The following is a 23,685-nucleotide window of genomic DNA, read 5'->3' as shown; positions in this document are numbered from 1 at the left end:
AAGCCATGGAAATGAAATCAGCAAGTCTCTCAAAGCCAGAAACCAAATTGCACTGTCTTTACACCCCACTCTATTATGAAGACATAAGCTGAGATCCTACTCTACACATAGCTCCACATGCAGTTCATGGAGAAGCAGCTGCTCTTAGTTTGGCTGGGAGGAGAAAGAAATGCAGGTGTGCTCTCAAACAGAGTGCAGCTGCCTTTTCCTTCATCCAGCTCAGAATAGTCAGGGGCCTTAATTGTGGGAGGTTTTTTGATGGAATGCAAAGGCAAGTGGATAGTCCTCTGAACCACACCCAAAAAGGGCCTTACATGCACATATGTTACATTTGTGCATACATATGTCACTAAAAGGATGCCAGCCTTAGCTAGCTTCAAATCCAGATGCAGTCTCCATGGAGCATTCCTTAACTGGCTTTGCAAGAAATGGGTTTTTTTAACATTTTGAACACAAGTTTGAAAAAGGGCTGTGCAAAATTAACAGGGACTGTTAGAAGCCACCAGCTTTATCATTAACACAAGAGAAAGGAGTGTTTTTGTGGTCACGACTTTGTAATGGATTTTGAAGATCTAGAATCTCATTTTAATGCAAACCAGGGGAGGATGCATCTTTGAGGGATATCCTTCATGCCAATTAACCCATCACAGCCATTGCTACATTATAACAAGGGAGGCCTGGCACTCCTGTAGAACTACTCTGGTGCCAGAAGGAAGGAATGGTCACCTCATCCCAAACAACTGGCACACTTATACTCTTAAAGGGCTGAGAGTTCCAGAATCCATAATGAACAAGACACAGGCTTAGGGGTTTTTTTAAAAAAAAATGGGGTGTGGTAAAAAGAGAGAAGGAGGTAGGTACCTTTTTTTGTATACCTAGATTCTCCTGATTCTTCATATGAACACACACCCACAAACATACACACACACGCCATAATAAAAACTAATAAAAATCATGACTAAGAGCTCACGTTGTACAAAATGTTTTGGGGATCAAGGGAAGAGAAGGCGGCAGGTCTCTGAAGGTGGTCAGTCCCATGTGTGCTTTGTCACCTTCACTAGCTTAAGTCACAACCTACCCCCCTCCTTTTCCAATTCCTCAGTCATTCTCCAGGAAGGGAAGAAGAGAGGTCCAAAGCAGCCAATCAGCTGGGATTTTGGTTATGCTGCTCTGGGCTTTTTGGATTGATGAAATGGAGAGAAGGGGGGATGAATTCCTCAGTGATGAAATAAAGACGTTCAGCAGCCACCAGCAGGAGTCATGATAGCCCCTTGAGCTTTCACTTTATGGCGCTGGCCCCCACGTCGCCGGCCACCTCCTCCAGCCTTTGCCTATTGGGGTTGGGGAGGGGGAAAGAGGAAAAGAAAAAGAAATAGCCACGGTAAAGGTTCAATGGACAAGAGACCATCTGGATCCCATCACTTCAAACTGAACAAGAAAAATTGGAGCGGACAGTATAAATCTAAGGAAAGCACAAACATAACCAACTGGCAGGTTGAGACTTTTTCATTCAGCTGGGTCTTCAGCAACTGATTTGGTTTGATCGGAAAGGGGCTCCCCCTCCCCTTTTATTGGTGTGCTTTCAATTTCCTTTGGTTTTTAGTTTAGTTTTGTTTTTATTGTACTTGTATTATTTTATTTGTAAGGCACCTGGACTCCCCCTCGTGGGATAGAAATTCATCAATAAGTACACATAAGGCTGAGGGGGCATGCATGTGTGCTCAAGAGTGTGGGCTCCAAGAGAGGAGAATGAAAGGAAATCTTTGTCTAGCCCGGTGTGGCCCACTTACAACTTTATCATAAAGAGAAAGAAAGGAAAAGACCATTCTCCTTTCAAGTCTATCAGCAGCTCTGGAAGCAAGTGAAGCTTCTACTGTAGCAAATAAGAGTTTGAAAGGAAGAGAGGGGGAAAGAAAGGAAAGGAAAAGATACAGTCAGTGTGGCCTTTGTTCCCCAAGACACACAAGCCAAAGCAGCAAGAGAATGCAGAAATACCTTATTGCCCTCCCGGTTGTGGGACTCCTCCTCCAGTGCAGGCTGAAGGAAAGTGTTAGAAAGACAGAAGCAGAGGTGAACAGAAGGTAACAAACACCCAAGACACTGGACAAAGATCAACAGAGAGCGACAGCAGTTCCTTGTTTGGGCACTCCTATGTATGACTTCAGAATCAAACCCCACTAATTTCAATGTGACTTACTCCAGAGGATTATTAGAATCACAGCCCAAAATAGTCCACAACAAGAAAGCAAGACAAAAACCAGTAACTATACAGAGGCTTAGACTGAGCACCACTCCAAGAAGAGGAAGATGGCAAAGCAACATGGGAATTGTTATAACACCAAGGCTCAAAGTAAGAGATCTATTCAGAATCTTGTCATCCCACCCATAAAGCACAATCTGTAGTGCTTGCATTCAAAAGTGTTTCTTTGCTGCCACAATGAGACATTTACCAGTTTCAGCAGGAGTTTGCAGTTAATTTAAATCACACCTGTCCAACCTAGAAGATGGCTTACATTAACACTACATCTAAAACCACTTCTAATGTTTAAAAAAAACATGGTAAGTGGAGAGCAACACCCAAGAAGATTAACAGGAGGAGATAGATCTCCCATTAGAAAGATCAGTAAGACTTGATAGCCTCTGGAACAAGTATATTTTACACCTGCTTTCAGAAAGCAAGACACCTCCATAATTCACCAATGAGTTCATTCTCCAACCTTCAGGTAAACACATAAAAACTCTTTCTCCTTGCTGAGGATTTCCTTATCTCACATGGCAAAGGGACACAAATTGCAATCCAGAAATTGCAATAAAGCTGAAAGATTCATATAAGAAATACAGACATTTCAAAATTCATTTCAAGATTTGAAACTCAATACTGTGTATTAAAAGCCCTTATCAGATTAGATCAAGACAAAAAAAATATCATATACTTAAGGTAAATCCAGAGGCTTTCAAATTTTGGTGAGAATATATCAAATAATTTTATTAGTTTTCCATTAACAGGGAAATTGCTTTTTTCCACACTACAACATGACTCTCCAATTAAGTATTTCCATTTTTGCAGAAATATGTGCTATGCATTTGTACCAGTCTACGATTGGAAAAACGTAACATACACTATGAATGACCCTCAAATGCCCTATTTTTATGCTTCTCCCCTGAAAGCCAGCCATCAGTGTTGTTGCACAAGTATCGGAAGTGAAAAAAATCTGGCTTCTCTTCAGGACTGGCATTTTACTATGGAAAGCTTGAGAGCAAGGAAAGATAATACTTTGAAACAGGAAAGAGGTACTGCACAGGCCATTCTGCATACCTGGGGTTGTTGGGCACTAGATGAGGCTGATGGGACTGCTGCCACTGAAATTGCCTCTTCTGCCACTGTGGGAGTCACTGCTGCCATGCCAGCCTGGGCTCCCCCTTCCTCTCGCTTGGTCAGGGGGCCTTTTTTTGTCGACTGCATCTTGATCTGCTGGGGCTTGGAGTTCATTGGAGAGTTATTTGTGGTCTGTAGTAACTGTCAGTGAGAAAGAGATGGACTGGGGTTTCATGTGTGTGTTGATATTTGCTCTAAAGCAAAGAAATGACTAAGTAGAGCTCACTTTGGACATTAAGAAGGGATTTAAGCAAAGATGTGAATTCTGCATACTATACATGGTCAGTGGAGAGGGGGGTCTTTTGTGTAGTCCCTTGAACCCTCTGCCTCCCAATCACATACACACAAAGATAAAACAGAAGACTGTGCCTCTATAAGCCTTCAGAGGGCCCGATTATTGGGGTAAAACAAGGAGTAAGCCCCCCACCTTGTTTAAAGCCCACCCCCACCCAAAATCCCTTGAAACAAATGCAGAAGTAAACTTCCAGTCACCTTTATTGGAAATTTGAAGTATAGACTCATGGGGAGTGTAGTGAGAAGTGGGGCAGGGGCAATCCATCCCTGACTTGGATACACAGAAAAGATTAGAGTCTCTTTCAAACACTCAGTTACAGATGTTTGATACTGCTTAACTATCAGGGCTCCATCCTACAGAATCCTGGGATTTCCCATTTCATCATGTATTTAGAATTCTCTTACACAGAGCTCTAACGCTTCACCATACTACAAACCCCAGCATTCCTATGCAGCGATGGGAGTTGAAGTAGCATTGAAGTGCCTTAACTGTGTGATTGAGGGATTTAAGACTGGGGGAAGCATACCCTCTGCTTTAGGAAAATCTCATTTGGGCATCCACAAGTACTTCCTTTGCACCTTTTCTGCAGCAAGAAGGGGAGAGACATGAACAAGGTTCATTCTCTCTCTTCTGCTTATATACCTCTCCTTTCACTGTTCTCATTCTCCCTAGCTAATGGGTAGTTGGAATAAGCAGTGATGTATTCAGGTTTTTTATTCCAAGACAAATTGAGTCTCAAGTCCTCGCAAGATACTTTCAAGTCAAGTCTCAAGTCTGGGAGCCATCTTTAACAGAAAAAAGAGGTTGGGGGGGAGGCCTTTAATAACTAGAAAATCAAGATGTGCACAAAGTTTGATAAAAAAATCTCACAAATGGAACAGCAAGTGCTTGAAGTGGGAGGATCCTTCTAAAGTTTTCAGTTTTCAAAAGCTCCTCTGATGTTCAGTGGAGTTAGGCTGTTGAGTAGACTTTAATCTCAAACCCATTGCCTAAAACATTTGCTATTTCTGAATAAAGTTAGACCAGCAAGTTGGTTGCTAAAAATACAGAAGTCTGGAGTTGAGTCAAGTCAGTGCATCATTTATTTCCAAGTCAAATCACTGAAGTGACTTGAATCCAGTTTGAGTCCAAGTCAGTCGGCTCAAGTCTATATCACTGGGAGCAGGCAGTCAGACTTTACATTTTCTTTCCCACCAGATATGCTGCAATACAATGTTCATCATCCCCAGCCAGCATGAGTGATGTATTCCAAGGTATTTTGGGGGGATGGAGAAGGCTGACCTAGGTCATGCTCCAAGAAGGCACTCCAATTTTTTCTACTCAATCACAAAAGCCCTCTTCAGTCAGTAGAATGCTACATATATAAAGCATTTTAACACCACTTTGAGTGTCATGATTCTACCCTATGGAATTCTGTGATTTGTAGTTTAGTGAGGCACCAGAGCTCTCTGACAGACCAGGCTGAATGCCTCATCAAATTATCAATCCCAGGATTCCACAGGATGGAGTCATGACAGTTAAAGTAGAGTCAAAATGCTTGATTTCTGCAGTGTGGAAGACCAGTAAATCCCTATGGCCTTAAATAGAGGACTATTGCCCTGCTGTCTTTATAGATTTAAAGAAAGAACCCAAACAGATCTCTCCATCCATAAAGGAGAGCAGATGGTGCAGAGCAGGCAGTTGTTCTTGCCAGAAAAAAAATGACAAAGAGAAGACAGCTGGAGAATTTAAGGGTTCTAAATGAATGACAGGATACATTCTCACCCTAAACATAGAGAGAACTCAGAAAGAACCACTTTGGAATATAACATCTTGTAAAGCAGAGGTAGAAAGTGTATTGTCCCCATGTGCCCCATCAAAGCCACCAGTGTAACCATCACCAGACCTCCTACACAAAACCATCAACCCCTCTAAAGGAGAACAGTGCTCCAGGAAGCATGCTTCTCCCCATTTAAGCTATTTCAAAAAATCTGATGCACAAAATGGGGAAGAGGAGGAAGAAACATGCTTACATCACCCTGGAGAGCTCTCCTCCCCTTTGAAAACCCACACACGATCTTATCACAAACCTTTCATTACCTTGGTGATAGTACCCACAGCTTTGGTCCGCCCCTCACGGAAAACCAGCCGCTGGTCTATGTGCAAGTACTCCGGGGTCTTGATGAAGCGGAAATGAACAGTTGCCTTGTCACCTGTGCGCAGGCAATCTTTATCCATGCTAAGGATAGTGGCCGTTTGGCGGATGCTGCCACAATGCACTGTGAACAGAAAGATTCTCACTGGTACTCAGAAAGCATGAGAGAATGGATTTTAACAGCAGAGGTTATCCCAAGCCACTCCCACCATACTGCTATAGATGGGGACTTTTCCACTCACAACACAAGCAATTTTGAGTTTCTTTCTGTGACCATGGGGCTTCATTTTGTACCCTACCACCCTGGGCAGGGGAAGGCAACTAAGAGCCTACATCCTTTAGGGAGGGTATATTTCCAGCCACTTTAAAACACGTGGCGGCTGAACCACTCCTAAAAAAATCCTCCCTTGACCCCCTGGTGGGAAATAATTATAGGCTGGTCTCTGTTTTACCATTATTAGGCAAAGTGATTGAGAAAGCAATTGCTTCCCAGCTCCAAGCAGTCTTGGAGGAAGCTGATTATCTAGACCCATTTCAAACCGGCTTCAGGACAGGATACAGAGTTGAGATGGCCATGGTCGCCTTAGTCGATGATCTCCATCTGGGCAATGACAGGGGAAGTGTGACCCTGCTGGTGCTCTTGGATGTCTCAGCGGCCTTCGATACCATTGACCATGGTATCGTTCTAGAACGCCTAAGGGAGTTGGGAATCGGAGGCACTGCGCTCCAGAGTTTCCATTCCTACCTCTTGGGTAGGTTCCAGATGGTGATGCTGGGGAACAGTTACTCCTCCAAAAGGGAGTTAAAATTTGGCATCCCTCAGGGCCCATTCTGTCTCCCATGCTGTTCAACATTTACATGAAGCTGCTAGGTGAGATCATCCGGAGACATGGGGCAGGGTGTTATCAATACACTGATAACACCCAAATATACTTCTCTATGTCTCCGACTGCTGCAGTGAGTAAGGATGGCATCTCTTCTCTGAATGACTGTCTTGGGTCGGTAATGGACTGGATGAGGGAAAACAAACTCAGATTGAATCCTGAGAAAACGGAGGTACTTGCGATAGGAACCCCAAGCCAGGGAAGGGGTTTTGCCAACCGGCCCTGGATGGGGTCACACTTCCCCTAAAGGACTGTGTTCGCAGCTTGGGAGTGCTCCTGGATCCGTCCCTTCAGTTGTCATCTCAAGTTGATGTGACGGCCAGGAGCGCTTTCTATCAACTTCAGTTGATACGCAGCTGCGTCCCTACCTGCACCAGGGGCACCTTCAAGCATTGGTACATGCGCTGGTAACATCTCGTCTTGATTTCTGCAATGCACTCTACATGGGGCTACCCTTGTGCCAAGTTCGGAAGCTTCAATTGGTCCAAAACATGGCAGCCAGATTGATCACCGGTACATCTAGGTTCGACCACATAACACCGTATTAGAAAATCTTCACTGGCTGCCGATCAGCTTCCGGGCGCAATACAAGGTGTTGGTTATCACCTTTAAAGCCCAACATGGCTTGGGTCTAGGATACTTGTGGGAATGCCTCCCCCTACATAGTCCACCCCGCACTCTCCGAACCTCTGTGAAGAACTTGTTACAATCACATAAGACCAGATTAGTGACAACTTCCCAAACGACCTTTATTTCTAATGCCCAAAATTATGGAATGACTTGCCAGAGGAGATCTGTCTTATCACCACTTTAGATGCTTTCAAGAAAGCTGTCAAGATGGATCTCTTCCAGCGGGCCTTCCCACCTGACCTGGGGTAAATAGCCTCATTCACCTTAATATTCCAACTCATCGACTGTGACTTATTAAGGAATTTTAGCTTTTAACTTTGTTATTGTATAATGGGAAGCGTTATTTTTGTTGGATTTATTATCGATTGTAATTGTACTGTATTGTATAGTTGAGTGTATTTTATCCAGTTGTAATCCTGCCTCGATCTGCAGGGAGAGGTGGGAAATATAATAATAATAACTATTATTATTATTATTATTATTATTATTATTATTATTATATGTATCAAGCCTACCAATTTTTGTACCCCCTTCTGAATTTGTGTCACCAAGTTTTTGGCTATGGTAAAAGAAAAAATCCATCACATTTTAAAAGAGGCATGTAGGTGTTAGCATACCCAACACCCCCTGCACTATCTATCAGGTCATGATAACCTTTGGAACACCAGGAAGTTTTCCCATGGAAAGGGCATGCTGACCCAAAGACATGCGAAGGATCTGAGTAATACTGAAATAAAGGTTAAATGGGTTTGCTGATTACTCCGTCCTCCCCTTAGGCTTTCCTCGTATCCTCTTGCACTGGAGACAAAAGAGATCCCATTGTACTAAGACGAGTAAGACAATTTTTCTTACCTACTCCCTGCCATGTTCCCAACCAACTTCCTTGTCCACCTATTTTGGAATTATCTATCCAATCTCTGTTTTGTTAACCCTAAATTAAGCCCATCTACCAAAAGTACAGTGGACCCTTGCCTTACGTGGGGGATCTGTTCCAGACCCCCCCCCCCGCGTAAGGCAAATTCCACCTATGCTTGAGCCCCATTCACTTGAATGGGGCTGGTGCGCGCAGCGGCGGGTGCACCCCACTCATCTGAATGGGATGTGCCACCCCTTGCGCCCTGCGCGGCTTGAACACATACGCTCAAAGCCATGTATAATGCGGGTGCACTGTACTCTTGTTTGTCAATTCCACGAGAGAGCAACCAAACTCTTTGTACTTCATGTGGGAATGTTAAGTACCTCTTGAGGACAGGATATCAGGTATAAAGATGTCTCAGAGTCAGTTGAATACGAAGTGCATACGTCTCATTTGCCTTGTAATGAAAACAAAATGTGGCTTTTTTTGGTGACTCAGCAGTGTATTTGGCTGCAAGGGTAGAGTGTGGCCTCAGATGGGTTTGGGGGAGACAATATTTTCCCCCTCCCTGGAGGCTGTACACTCCACTCTAGAGCAAAGTATGTTGAACTGTGTGTTATGTTACATTTTTCCTGCTAAATCAAAGACCCTGTTAAACCACAATGGCAATCTTAAAGACTGGAAGATTTCCCAAAGCCAAAGAGACATCAAAAGATGATACACAACACAGTGTTTCAGTGTGTAACCTGTCACAGACCTGTTTTCTTTCCCTTACACACACACCACGTTCATAACTTCTATGAGAGAGATTAGAGAGACCAAAACTGATTTTCTTTATGGCTAACAACTGGACCTACAGCTGAAGCATGACTTTTAAGTGATGCAAGTCAAGTATTGCAGGTGACAGATCAAACAGCCTCCTGGCATGATTCTGTTCAGTGGAACTTTCTGTCATCTTCAACATATTTGTGGCTGCTTCTTCTCTGAGTTCTTTAAGTATGAGCAACCACAATTGGTTCAGTATCTCAGGACCAAGGCAGAAGGTACTTGTAAGGAACTCCGGAATCATAACACATACCCATTGCCTGATAACGAGGACTGATAGTGGTTGGGTGATGCAGCACTAGAATCTCTGCTTCAAATTCCCAAGAAGCTTGTGGATTCAACCGAGGGGAAACCATCACCATGCCTTTCCGGATAGAGGAGCGCTTTATCTGGGAGCAGAACAATTTAAAGCAGGATTTGGAAATCAAACTCCTTCAAAAAAACCAGATTATTTCCACAGCTTATTGCAGGAAGAAGGTCATGTGAGCCCTCTAAAGGACAGCTATCCTTGAAATGGAACATGAGGGTAATCCAACAAGCATTTTTCAAAAAAGAGAGCAAAAAGCATACAAGTAGAGTAACTACTGATGGTTTTGGTCAGCATCAATTTCCTATCTTTAAAGACAACCTGGCCCTGAAGCTCACCCAAAAGACTCCTGTACCTAAGGTTGCAATTCTAACATTACCATGCCTAGCCCCATTGAGCTCCATAGACTTACTTCTGAGAAAAAGAGCACAGGATTGCATTCTAAGGCAAAGGGGGAGAATTATGCAGCCCTCTGGATGCAACTTTCAGCATTGCTAGCTTGCATTTCCAATGGTGAGAAATGCTAAGAGTTGCAGGCCACGCCATCTAAACAGCCATGCAACACTTAAATACTGGAGAAAACTGTACAAAATCCTCACCGGTCTACTATTCTTCCCAAAGATGTTTGGGGAAAAGCTATTTTTTTTATCTTAAACTGAAGAATTACAAATATTCTTTCCATCTTTGCTTCTGAGTAAAGACACTTAGTATTGCACAACATGTTGTAATTCTGCTGCAATCAGTTGGGAGAAGCAGGAAAATAAAAATAAACTTATTATGTTATTTAGAATTAATATTCTCCAAGTAAAAAATGAGGCATCAATAATAATAATAATAATAATAATAATAATAATAATAATAATAATAATAGCTATACTTATTTATATCCCGCTTCTCTGTTACAAAAACAACCAGAACGGATTACAATTTAAAATTCCAACAATACACTATGTAATAGCCCAATCTTCCCTCCCCACTTAAAACACAATTAAACATATGACAATTAAAATAATCTATTAAATAAAACATAAAACAAAATTATACATAAAATGTTCAGTTATTTTCTAGTCTACAGCTCCCAGAGTCCCACAGCTCACACGGTTAATGGGCACGTGGTCTGGAGGATTCTGAGTGTTATAGTCAAAAAAGCAACTTTTCCACACTCTGAATATCCACATCAGTGACGTTCACACTCACCTTTTTCAGAGCAAAGGAAGCAGTCTGGCCTCCCCGTACCTCTTTGACTGGCATGCGTTTGCGGTGGATGGACTTCACAGCAATGGGTAAAAAGTTGCCCAGTGGGTCTGGGCCAAGAAGTAAGGTGTCATTTAACTTGATCAGGCCTCTTAGGGTTGTCCCAGACACCACTGTCCCAACACCCTACAGACCAGGAAGAAGAAGAAAAAAGAACTGAATTAGTGACACAGAGTAACAGCAGAATTCAGTCATCTTCCCCATCCTTTCTCAACCCTGGGAAATATGGCTGAAGTGACCTTCCCAGCATCACTCTTCTTACTGGAACAGAGTAAGTGTCATCTATTTGGAATTCTGCAGGCTCCTCTTCCCTGTAACTGGTCCTTGGAGACAGAAGATTCAGAAACATCTTAAGTAATTCCAGGTTCTCACCAGTGACATTAGAAATCTGGAATATTGGGCACATCCTAATGGGGAAGAACAGAGAGAAGGGAAAAAAATTATAAGTTATTCATGAGTCTTTGCTATCTGTATCTTCATATTTTCAGAGATATGCCCAAAGGCTTGGGTTGGTATGTTGGAAGGCAAATACCATACAAGAAACACTGATTGTTGTACCTCCACTATAAACACTAAGGTCTGGATCCTACTGATAAAGTAGGAGTAGAACATTAAATCTGTGGGATTTATATAAATGTTGACTTAACATTCAGCTATTGATTAAATGGGATTACGTCAGTTTGGACCAACCAAAAAGATTTGGGTGTAAGATCAGAGAAGATTTGCATTTAAATCCAAAGGGTGGGGAAATATGGCTTCCATGCAACCCTTGGGGGCACATTTTGCAGCTCCCTGAAGCCCTCCTGAAGCCTTCCACAGCTTCCAGATCTCTCTATATATGTGGCCAGTTTTTGGCCATTAAAACACACACACACACACACACACACACAATATATATATATATATATATATATATATATATATGCATGTTTGTGTGTGTTTGTTTTTAAATGATCAAAACCAGCTCAAAACCACTATCAAACATGGCATTTTGCCCCACCGTTCCCAAACCCTTCCACAATGTTTAATCATCTCCCCAACTCCTCCCAAGTAGCTCAAAGTCAACAAAGGACAAAATCAGAAGCGATGTCATTTCCAGTTAGGTCCAGAGTGTCAGTGTGGCACCCGTGGGGAGGAGATTTGCAGGGATGAAAAATGCTCCCCATCCAGTCCACAGTTGCCCACTTCCATGTCTATGTCTCTGGTTTTCCCCTTTCTAAAACAGATTATCTTCTGCCTAAAACAAACTGCCTTCTGATCCATACGCAGAACTAGTATAGTGTTTGTCCCTATAATAAAGCAGTGATTCTCAACCTCTGCTCCTCTAGCTGCTTCAGACTCTGACTCCAGAAACTCCAACCAGCATGGTCAGGAATTCTGGGACCTGAAGTCTAAAACATTTGAAGGACCAAAGGTTGAGAACACTGCAAGAAGGGAAGAGCAGATAACTGAGACTGAGCCAGACCTTTTGCCAAGCCACTCTCCTCAGCTATCCCCCCCCCCCCCCCCGGCTTTTTGCCATCCTTCCCATTTTCTCCCATCTGCTGCTTGCTCCCATTCCTTGCAAACTTTCTGGATGCCAGACATGGACTGAAAGTAAGAGACAACTTCACATGGCCTTCCCAGTATCTCACTTCCCAGTTGCAGCACGTGTTTAAAAAATGTTCCTGAGAAACACAAAAAGCTTCAGTCCTGGACATTTCTCTCAACACTCTCCTGATCACTCCGTTCTGGGGAACTGTATATGCATTCTTTACTCCAAAGCAAGGGAATATCTGAGCCTCCAGATATTGTTAAACTGAAACCCCCATTTGCTCTAACCAGCTTGGCTAATGGTGAGGGCTGATAGGAGCTGCAATCCCACAGTATCCAAAAAGCCATACATTGCTCCAACCTGGATGATCTTTCACTAATGCTGTGCACCTGGCTAACAGGACTAAAGGCACAGGTCCATAGATGACACTGAGGATCTCTGCTATTTAACCTGTCAAAGATAGCAAACTGGGGCACTCCAGATTGGGGTGGACTACAACTCCCATCAGCCCAAGATTATGCTGAAGAACACTGGGAGCTCCAATCCAACATTTCAAAAGCCTCACTTTGCCCACCCCTGATGTATATGTAGCTCATCTTGCTACTGTGGTTTCTTTATTTGCTTCTCCTTTGTCACCTTTCTGAGCTGAAGTTGGAGGCAGTCACAATAACATCATCCTTGCTCTGGACCAGCACAGGGATCTTCCGGCATCCTGGAGACTTCAGTAGTCGCTGCAACAGCTTCAGGGTTTCTTTTTAAATAAAATGAAGAGAATTAGGCTAATATTATCTTTGTTATATTTAACATCAATCAGTTTGTTAAGAATGAGAGAGACTGGTTAAGCTTCAAAATGGTATCAGCTACTGTTCAAGAAACAACTCAAGGGCTAGAAATAAATGGCAGAACTCTTGTGTTCTCAATGCCACTGAAAAGACCTGTGATCTCCCAGATGTGGTATTAAATGTCCCAGCATTCCTGACCACCTACTATACTAGTTGGCTCTGTTTGAAGTTGATGACCAAATAATTGTGTAAGGCTACAGCTTCTCCACTGTAGCATACATGTAATCAGAATGGATACTAATATAGTTTTCAGATTTCCTAGAGAAATAGTGCTCAGAACCTAATGTCTGTTAACAAACCAGAAGAATAAGCCAAGATGTCATTAATGATGGCTGTTATCTTCCCACCAAAATGGTACCTATTTATCTACTTGCCTCTGCATGCTTTTGAACTGCTAGGTTGGCAGAAGCTGGGACTAGCCATAGGAGCTCACCCCATCATGTGGCACTTGGGCCTCGAACTGCCAACCTTCCGATCTTCCAATCGTCAGAACTGGCATCTTAACCACTAAGGCACCGCATCCCTAAAATATCATATACTACTCTTTAAAATGTAAGAATAAACATGGCTGAGTATTAACCAATTATCTGAAACATATGAAGATAATTGCCAGAAGCTTCTGTTCACTATGTTGACCTAGTTACGCTGGCATAGTAAACCAAGATGATTCTGGCATTAATCGTATAGAATACAGCCATCAATTGTACAGAATACATGCTCTGTCAAGGCCACCTTTAGCTTCAACTCTGAATAGGAAAACATTACAGAAAACAACCAATTGTGGGCACAATACTCAGGCAGTAAAGAGATTTTAGATATCATTTTCTTGTAAACCTACTTATGGAGAAGGGGGGATAAAAAAAAGCAAACAGTTGTTCAATGTGAAGTCGAAGGTTTTCATGGCCGGCATCCATGGTTTTTTGTGTTTTTTTCAGGTTATGTGGCCATGTTCTAGAAAATTTTCTCCCAGACGTTTCGCCAGCATCTGTGGCTGGCATCTCTGAATATACCGGCCACAGATGCTGGCGAAACATCAGGAAAATTTTTTTCTAGAACATGGCCACATAGCCCGAAAAAAACCAAACAGTTTTTCCTTAGCCTTTTCACAATATCAAATGAAATGGTTTTGAAAACTGCAACTATGAGAAGTGGACTAGAGAGAACAAACTTTAAAATGTTCAAGGAAGGAAATCTTGTAATAAAGGAATGAACAAGGTTTGTTTAAAAGTAGAATGAAAAAAATACAAATCAGGAATTGGCAATGACTGGAAAGAAGAGTACAGTCAGCCCTTTGTATCCATGGGGGTTCTGTTCCGGAACCACCCTCACGGATGCAGAAAATCGTGGAACCTCCAGTCCCATTGCTTTTAATGGCAGCATGTCTGCATGCACCATCATTTGGGTGAATGAGGCGAGGCCTTCCATGGATGGCAACCCCAAGGTTTGGGCAGGCCAACTGTATTTTAAACTCAGTCTCCAGTTTATCTGCATGCAGCTACCAAGAGAGAAGATAGCATACACTTTATAGTAAAGAGAAGATGATTGTGTCAACATCCACTTACCTTGTAGAATATTGGCAGGACACATGTCAATCTTGGTCACTACCACAAAGACTGGGACATTGAGTGCCAATGCCAGGCCCAGGTGCTCCTTGGTCATCCCAACAATCCCAGCATTGCTACCCACCTGCAACAAACAAAGCATGAGGAAAAAGATGGGAAAAACAGGTGTGGGTAGACAACCACTTCTAAAATTCTAGCTCAGAACCAAGACCTGGAGACAATTAGCCTTTTGGAGGGAACATTTTTACTGTCTGTATTACCAACATGTCCAACAATGGCCAGTAGAGTCTTTCCTTGCATTTGGATGAGGCAAAACTATGACTCTGTACTACCTTTGTTGTAGGAGTCAGTGGCTCAACTTGGACAACTATTCTCATATTTCATGAATTGAGAAATAGTGCTCAGAACCTAATGTCTATTAACCAACCAGAAGAATAAGCCAAGATGTCATTAGTGATGGTTTATGAAGCTGGGAATTAGCATCCAAACTACACTACTATTTCAAAGAGATATCACCTGAACTATCAACAGTGTTCCTCACAATGTATGGCAGCAATGGGGAAAGGGCAGCCCTGGACCTCACTTCTGTGACCTTTAAAGCTCCTCTGAGCATCCTCTTTTTAAAAATTTGGCATGATTTTTGGGTGAAACAAGTGATATGAAAGCACTTCCAGTTACATTTTTTACAGGATATAGATGAGAGAGGAGGTATTTTGGTATGTGCTGGGTGAGTACAGCCTGCTATGGGGGTGAAAGTCAGGCAGGAAATGTCCCCCGATTCCTGCACAACTGCCGAACCCAAGAATGTATGGACTTGCATCATAAGAACACAAACATCTGCAAACATGTCTTCAAACAGCAAGCGTGAGCACCTAGTAGTGAGATGAATTGTTGATGGGTCAGCACCCCTGCCTGTTGAAGCAAAATCTAAACTAAAGCATCTTTCCATCATTGTATCTTCTCAAATATCTACTTGTCCACAAATAATTCCTAGGCTTTTCATGTGAACGGAACATATACAATTCAAAACCAGTGCAGGAATATACCACAGAATAGTTTGTTTGTTATCATAGAAATAGATCCACGAATGTAGACATAACCTAAGTCAGTTCACATTATGTAATTGTGGCAGCAGTGGGTATCATCTTACATGATTCCCAAATAACTATCAAATCAAAAACTTGAAAAGAGGGGCCACACTTTGATGGCTTCACACATGTGACATGTGGTATATCTGACACTGACATACAGCAGGGGACACATAACAATGAACGTCTGCTAATGTCATGGAGCATGTGATTACACTCATTGTTTATATAGCCACTAGCCCCATATCTGAACCAGAAGCATGAATGGAGAACTTAGTTCCATCTGTAGTGAAGTCTGGAAGACAGCCAGTGCTTGACTAAGGGCTAGAACAAACAAGCAAAATACGTTGGCTTCCTGGCAGCTTGGGAACATGCCGTACACATGACGCATGCCCCCAAGCTAGCAGGAAGCCGTCATGAAGCTATCTGGCCATTTACACGGCAGCAGCTTTTCGGTGCTCCAGTAGCGTAGAGTTTAGATTCCACACATCGCATGAGCACTGAACAGCCACTGTGGCAGCAGAGCAGGTGCCCTTTTTCCGGTGCAAAGTAATATGTTGCCATCCCTAAAGCTACTCATCATTTTGTACTGTGAGATTACCCTTTTGTGGAGACTACATGAGCCAAATCACATATTAACTTTGGGATTTCTGAACACTGCCCGACAGTGGAAATTTTAACATCTACTATGTTCAGTAGCACCGTAACAGTACAGTACGGCAGATGCTGATGCTAAATAGTCATTGCTACTCTTGGCATCATATCACACAGAGATGGCTTACCATCAGCATACAAAAATCAGGTAGATGCCCAGTCATGCCAAAGACAGTAGTCTTCAGGTACTTCTCATGTCCAGCCAGATCAATGAAAGTGATGACCTTTGTGGATTTCTCGCAAATCTTAGTCCACTCCAAACTTCCACCATGGCTGTCGGGCTTGTTCACAACATTGCCCTCACTGTCAAAGCCCAAGATGTCATTGCCCACACTGCTGGTACGGCCCGATTCAATCTCATGCTTATGGCGAAAAAGCTTCTGCCGAGCAAAACCACGTCCATTGTCCAGCTCACCATGGGTGAGGACGCCCAGAAGAGTGCTCTTCCCAGCATCCACATTGCCAACCACTGCTACCCTGTAGGAAAGCAGAACAAAACTGTTTTCACACACAAACATTTCAAACAGCTCTCTCAGGGCCAGCCCTGTCATTAGGTAGTATGAGATAGCTGCTTTGAGCAACAGAGTTGCGCTGTCATGAAAGGAGAGCAAATTGTTAGTTATTCTATTTGCTTTTATTGTGTTTTTAGTGCCAGGTATGAGGAGAAGTTCCAGAAGAACTTGTCTGGCTTTGGTTACTATGCAATTTGATATGAGTGGTTGTGGAGGACAAATGTCTTAGCAAAATGTCTTAGGCTGTTTCTGAACTCCCTTGTTCCACCTAAGAGAATGTTCTCTAACATATTTAAGAGACAAGACAATCACTAAGGATCCATTCTTAAATTGGAGTAATTCTCCCCTCTCTTATAGATTACATAGAAAATATGTAATGGATTGCTAAAACTCTGAAAGAGATAACTAAATCAATCCTTTTGCTTAAAGTCTGGCTGTGATACGAACAAGAATCTAGCCAAATTGTGTAAGATGGTATAATTAATACCGAAATGGCATCCCTGATACCAATGTCAATAACCAAAGTTCTGGACAATGCTATCCTTAAGATAACAATTTCTGTCCTGTTATCCCTCAGTGGTAGTACTAGCATTTTAAAAAGTCTTATAATGTAGATGCACTGTGTGACAAAAACGTATTTATGGCACAATAAAGGCTATGTCATATTGCTCTAACTGTTATTGTTATTGTCATTATATTTGTATTAACTTTTATATCCCACCTTTTTCTCAGTCTGGGAAAATGAAGAAAAGTTCCTCTATCAGGGATTTGCCCACAATAATTCAAACAATCTTTAAGAAAAATGATAAAGACAACCAAGAAAGCTCAGGAACCAGAATAAAGCTTGCACAGCAAAAATGTCACCCTGAACTGAGGCTAAGTTCAAAACAGAGAACTGGATATACAGAAAGCCACACCCTGGAGAACTTTGGAAGGCAGGTTTAACAATGGAGGATGCTATAAGGTGTGTATGTGTGTAGAACCTTCCCGCTCCACAGATATTGATAAGTAGAGACTCTGGGACAAATCTTTAATTGAGCCAAGACAATTTCCTTCGTCTATTGTACTTTATGAAATTTCATGAAGGGAATATAAGAATCTCAGTCTTGTATTCACCTACCTACCTTGTCACACATAACCCTGTCTCAAAAGTGCATGTGCACACTCCACATGGTCCATGGACCTATTTTGTTTCTTAACAACACAAAGTTCTGAATACACAGAAACTTCATGTATAACATTTTCTAAGAGTTGGGTATGGGCTGCATAAGCCTCTGTTAAGTCTACATGCCATGAGACTGTGGCTGTATTTCTGTATTAAGAAGCTTTACACTCAGTCTGCATAGCTATATATCCTTGTCTCGTCCCAGCAGCTCTCAAGGCATGGGAAAGACTACTGCTATTTACCAGGGGAGAAAGGGGAAGGCAGCTCAGATGAGTAAGAAGGAATTGACTTGGCTTGGAGGTGGAAGAAACAAGGGTGTGCTCAGAGGAGTGCACATTCTTTTCTCTTCCTCTCAGAGTCCAGACCAGCTGCATCTTCACCATCTGAATTGCCTCCCTCCTTCATCTCTCCACCAGATAGCTGCAATGGCTTGATAGCTGCTGGGGTGAAGTTTTGCACAGGGCACAATATCACAGAATATAGCCTCCTGCACTCCATTCAAAAATAAAGATACACACATGTCAGTCTCACTTACATGCATGTGTGTTACTAACAGGATGCTGCTTGTGAATAAGTCCTAAACTAGAGAAATTTCTTGAGATACTTCTGTACTGTTAGTAACAATAGCATTTTTTTTCAGTCAGATACCAATTTTACAAAACAAAGCTGGAAGAATATTTCCAATTTTTAAGTATACATTTGGAAATTTCAGGAAAAAGCTTTTAATGCTGGGCTGAGACAGATCTGAGCAAAGATTAGAAAAAGGTAAAAATCTAAGACAACAACCTCAGCTATTCTGTTTCTTTAATTCCTGGTACCTAGAATTCTGGCAGAAGAGCAGGGTATAAAAACTGAATGAATGAATAAATGGAATTTGTCAATTCACAATATATTGTTTTGTTTGATTCTTCTGAGAATAAAGAGAAAATAAAAGTCAACCTATTCACTGCCCTAGAAGTCAAATACCATTTCCATGATCCAATCTATGCCAGCCATCCCCCCACCAGCCCTCCAAAAGATCTTTCAAAATCTACAGAATAAAAAAAGAAGAAGAAGAAGCAAATTTCTCATGTTTGATGAACACAAGGGCATGGCTTGAAGAGTAATATACCAAGAGAAAGTAAAAAAGATTGTCTGAACCAATCATGTGCTCACGAGTCTACCCACCAACAGCTTGTACAACAAAGTATACAAAAGCAAGAGAAAATTTAATTAGCAAGGAGAAACTGAGTCACTTCCACAGTCCAACCAGAGTAACCAGCTTCCTATCAGGCTGCAGGAGAAGCCTGCTGACTAACACTCCCTCCACTTATTTCCTTACCTGACCTCCAAGAAATCGTTGTCACCCACACGCTTCCGAACCAAGTAATCACGCACTTTGCCTCCCGCTTCTTGGTGTTCCCGCAAGAGGATTACATCTGCATCAATTTGCTCTGCCATGCTCTTCACGGTTGCATATGAAGCTTCCATGTCTGCATCACTGAGCCCATACTCAGTCCCATCTGGGTAAGCATTGGAGAGAAAGAAAAGGGGAACAGATACAGAGAGTACTGTTTTGCCATTTCTTCTTTACTTGATAGAGTAGTGAATTTCTACTCTGCTCTATAAGTAGAGTAAGTTGTCATTAACACAAGTTCATTTTCTACTGGATGAGGTCTGCCATACATAGAATAGGCAAAAAAAATGGTTGTACATCCCAAAAGCTAAAGTTTGAACTTTAGATTCAAAAATGAAAAGGAAAAAAAAAATTCAGGACCCAGCAGGTGACCCTGGGCAAGTCACCCTCTCTCAGTCTTTGAGGAAAACAATGGCAAATGTCCACTGAATAAATCTTGTCCAGAAATCCCTATGACAGGATCACCATAATTCAGAGTCAACTTGAAGGCACATAACAACAGATCTGAAGAACAGGGGTGGACAACTTCCCAAGAGCAGGGGGACACATTAGACCCCTTGCCAACCAACTCACTAGGGCTGCACTTGCTGATGCACTGCTGAAATCTAGCAGCACAGCATTGAAAAGGCTCTGCATTTCTTTACAGCAAGGCAAACAAAGACGACTCAGCTAATTTAGAAGCAGAAATCACACTCTGTAAAACACAATTCTATTTTAACTCAAGGCCATACTTTCCACACCACTTGTTTTCAGTCAAAAATGTGGCAAATGAAAAATACCATTTTTGTTGTCCTACCAAAATTCAGCAGCAAGTGTTGGGTCAGGAACTATAAATGGGCAGCGGGATCCAAATGCTGTCCACGCCAACAATAGAAGTAAACACACAAAATCAAGGAAGCACCAATGACAATTCCAAATGCTTATGTGATACCTTGAACTGTTCACTCAGCCCAAGCTGGATAGTAAAGATCTAGCAGTGTGTGTCAGGGGTGATAGATTGCTTTACTACATCAAACTCCTACTCAATTTCCCTATTCCACTTCTCAAAGCTACAGCAAGAAGAATAGCCTTGAATGTAAACCAAAGGTGAGAATTATGTGGGCCACAGGCCTTCAGAGTCATTTTTACAGCTTTTGGGCCTCTCTCAGTTGTCTTCCCACTGCTGATTTATTTATTTATTTTTACTATATAAGAATTGTTGTTCCTTCAAAACAAAACATACTCTGCATTTCTTGATTTGCCTTAACTTTTGCCCTGCCAAAGGAGGCTTACTAAACTAGAAGCAGACTTTCGCCCACTTTCATTTTAATTTGTTGGGGGATACTGAGGCCTGCGGTGCTTTCTAAGAACAAAAAACCTGGTCCTAGGATCCTCAGGACCTGCCCACCCATTCTAAAAAATGATTCCAATACAGAAAACTATGCTGGTACGAAGGACAGGACCTCAGATTTTCAGAAATGTCCTAATATTAAACATGTGCAAAAAGGAAGGTCTACAAAGGCCTCACGTCTACTTCAGATATTCAAGTGCAGAGGAATGCATACATGCCCCATGTCCGTGAGCTGGAGCAAATTTTATTTGGTCACTGATAGTTTCTCTTCCTTTTCGGATTGAGCTAGTTGGTGCTATCTTCCCTCCTGATGTAGGTGCCAAAACCTCTGGTTACTTCAAAGGAGTCATGGAGCCTTTTATCTTTTACATTCCAAGGAAAGAAAGGGGGGGGGATACCCATCTCACTTAAAAAAATGGGAGTGAATTAAATTAAATTAAACATGAGAGTGAACATTTGAACTTGCTTTGCTGAAAATGAGAACACATATGCACAAAATGAAAAAATCCAACCATTCACACATATGAAGAATGGTAATACAAAAATACTGTGAAAGCTTCTATATTCTATAATTATGTGGTCAAACAATTTTTTAATTATTTTCCTGGATAATTGTATATATTAGATTTTCTTTGTATGATATGCCTTTACACAATGTCTAGATGTTGTTTGAACATGTATAAATTTAATAAAGGATATATTTTTAAAAAAATACTGTGAAAGCTTCACAGTACATTGCACCATCTTCAGTTGATTGCCTTACGCTCTGACTTATTCCAATATAGGTTGGTGTTGTTTATTGAAAGTGCTCTCTGTTGCTATCCCATGAGGCAATATGTGGCCAATACACTTCAAAGCATTAGTCACATACAGGGAAGGTGAAATTAATTTGTTACTATGAGGAAATACAAGTTCTTAACTCTCAAGTTTTAACCACCCCTTTTCAAACCCTATAACTCAACCCATTTATGTTCAGCCACTGTTACAGATTAACGTTTTATCTGCTGTACTGGAGAAGGAAACCATGCTTACCTGATCCTTGTCCAATGATATAGATGGTCTCTCCACAACCTTCATCCATCCTCTCCCACATCTGACGGAGTAAGCTATCGTATTGTTCCGATGTCGGGCTCACCATTACGAGCTAAATACAGAAATAAAACATCCTTGTTGCTGTTTCTGATTTTGTGAAGCCAACTACATGACTGGCGAGACAACTGATTTCTCAGAGATCACATTCTCTCAAAAATCTTTATCTGATATACATTTCAACTGGATCATAAAAAGGTCCTTAACTTATCCTCTAAATGGATGAAGTTCACTCTGGATTAGATTTTATTGTTTGTTTTCGTTTTGATCTGCAATATTAGAACAAAAGCTGGTGGTTCTGCTGTCAAGAGCAACTTCAGAAAGAGATCTCACAAGAGAGCTGTCACTTTGCCATAGTTCAATATACACAAATAAGCTCAAGAGGCTAATATTTTACATAAAGCTATTCTGGTGTTTTCATAGTGGCTTCTATTTACTCACCACTATCAGAGTCCCAGAAAGAGGCCATATGCCCAACCTGTTAAAAAGGCCAATTTTGACAAATACACATTTCTGGGCTTCTTCTACCAGTTTCGTTTCGGAGTTCCTTAAGGAAGGCTCTTCTGGCAGGAACCAGGCATTCAGCTCTGGATGCACATTCTTTGCTTTGAACAATGCCTCTTGATCCAGACCAGAACAGGGGCCATAGGATACCATGGCCGTCCCATACGTGGCACACATTTCTTCATGACATGCCTCTAATATTTGGGTATTAACACTTTAATAACAAACAAACAAACAAACAAACAATAGATAGCTCATTAAAAAATAAGCAAGAACTCTAAACTTACTCTATTGCAATGCACTAAACTCCATCTAGAATAGCAGAGGGAGACTAAGACCACAATCCACCATCCTAAATACTCTGACATGGAAGCAAAGTCCCAATGGAAATAGAAAACTCCCAGAATTCCATAGCAATGAGCCAGACAAAGAGTTAAAGCGGGTCCAAACCGGGTTAATGTCTCCATTTGGATGCAGCCCCTGTGTGCCACGTCCACAACCTTTGGAGACACGTCTCCAGGAGAGGAGACTCTGTAGAGACCTGGGTTCGAATCCACCGGGGCTGACCTTGAGGAGGAAGAGTCACACTCTCTCAGCCTCGGCTTAGGCCTGAAGCAGGGCCTACCTTGCTGGTCAGATCCAGCTCCGGCTCCCCGTTCAGCATCTCGCCGTCCTCGCCACCGTCAAGGCCTCCGCGGTGAGGCCCGGAGGAAGCCTCCGCCGACTCCCCGCCGTCCTTCATCGGCTCCGGGGCGAACATGGAGGCCGGCACCGGCGAGCCCCCCATCGGGGAGCGACTCCGCTCCGCCGCCATCTTACACAAGCCCCGGCCTCCTCTTTCTACACAGCCTGATTAGCATAGGCCCGCCCCCGCGCGCATAAATTACCGCCTGCCTTGACCAATAATCGCGGCGTTGCTGCGGCAACCGGAGGCGAGAGCTGCTTAATATGCAGATAAGCCACGCCTCTTTCTAGACGCTTTCGCTTCCCCTCCAAGTATTCCAGTCTATCAATCGGGGTCTTTTAATATAGCCCCGCCGCGGCCAATGGGAGGGGAGAAGGAAAGCGTGACGGACAACGTTTCGAACCAATAGCGTTCAATTTCTAAACAAGAGGAGGGATCTTTTAGTGTAAGGCGGAATAATGACAAGAGGAGGCCATAGATGGAAAGAAAAGGGGCGGGGCTTTTACCTTATTGGCCAATAGGGAAGCCAATCAGATTCTAATACCCTTTTCATCATCTGAGGGGGATTTCCTCTGTTGGGATCATTCCAAGCAAATGCTGATGAAACAGAGTTGAAATAAATCTCTATGGATGGCAATGATCCCCTGCAACCCAGAAGTCAATCATGGAGCCTATTTCCTTCTTTTTCTGGCCTATAGCTGGGTTCAAAGTCCCTAAAAACACATTTTCCTCCCCAAAAGACACTGGAACTTAGTATTATTAT

General features: G+C 42.3%; 1 protein-coding gene across 3 annotated transcripts; it reads right to left on the bottom strand.

Annotated features, from left to right (window-relative positions):
- Nucleotides 1-822: 822 nt before the first annotated feature.
- On the bottom strand, nucleotides 823-23,236 carry GTPBP1 (GTP binding protein 1). 3 transcript variants are annotated; one of them, XM_089528196.1, is made up of 13 exons: nucleotides 22,863-23,236; nucleotides 21,677-21,788; nucleotides 19,240-19,420; nucleotides 16,370-16,718; nucleotides 14,500-14,623; nucleotides 12,732-12,846; nucleotides 10,824-10,968; nucleotides 10,505-10,687; nucleotides 9,254-9,389; nucleotides 5,751-5,929; nucleotides 3,317-3,517; nucleotides 1,996-2,037; nucleotides 823-1,331 (listed from the first exon to the last, which is right to left on the bottom strand). In XM_089528196.1, exons 1-13 carry the CDS (start codon nucleotides 23,049-23,051, stop codon nucleotides 1,239-1,241), a joined length of 2,049 nt encoding a protein of 682 aa, XP_089384322.1. In that variant the 5' UTR covers nucleotides 23,052-23,236; the 3' UTR covers nucleotides 823-1,238. The 3 variants fall into 3 exon arrangements, with proteins under 3 accessions (XP_089384322.1, XP_089384323.1, XP_089384324.1); XM_089528197.1 differs by lacking the exon at nucleotides 1,996-2,037; XM_089528198.1 differs by lacking the exons at nucleotides 1,996-2,037; nucleotides 3,317-3,517.
- Nucleotides 23,237-23,685: the final 449 nt, after the last annotated feature.

This window comes from Sceloporus occidentalis, unplaced genomic scaffold (assembly GCF_023333645.1).
Source record: "Sceloporus occidentalis isolate IW3139 unplaced genomic scaffold, rSceOcc1.0.p SCAF_5, whole genome shotgun sequence".
NCBI classification, from domain to species: Eukaryota; Metazoa; Chordata; class Lepidosauria; order Squamata; family Phrynosomatidae; genus Sceloporus; species Sceloporus occidentalis.
This window is presented reverse-complemented; position numbering and strand designations above follow the sequence as displayed.

Bases quoted from the DNA above. Each gene is read 5' to 3' on its own strand.
- GTPBP1 (XM_089528196.1), bottom strand. From the start codon at position 23,051: ATGGCGGCGGAGCGGAGTCGCTCCCCGATGGGGGGCTCGCCGGTGCCG. The intron at 9,390-10,504 runs GTGAGTGTGAAC...TTCTGCTCCCAG, and splicing joins CTTCCTTTGCTCTGAAAAAG to ATAAAGCGCTCCTCTATCCG. The intron at 2,038-3,316 runs GTATGCAGAATG...ACTTTCCTTCAG, and splicing joins CTAGTGCCCAACAACCCCAG to CCTGCACTGGAGGAGGAGTC.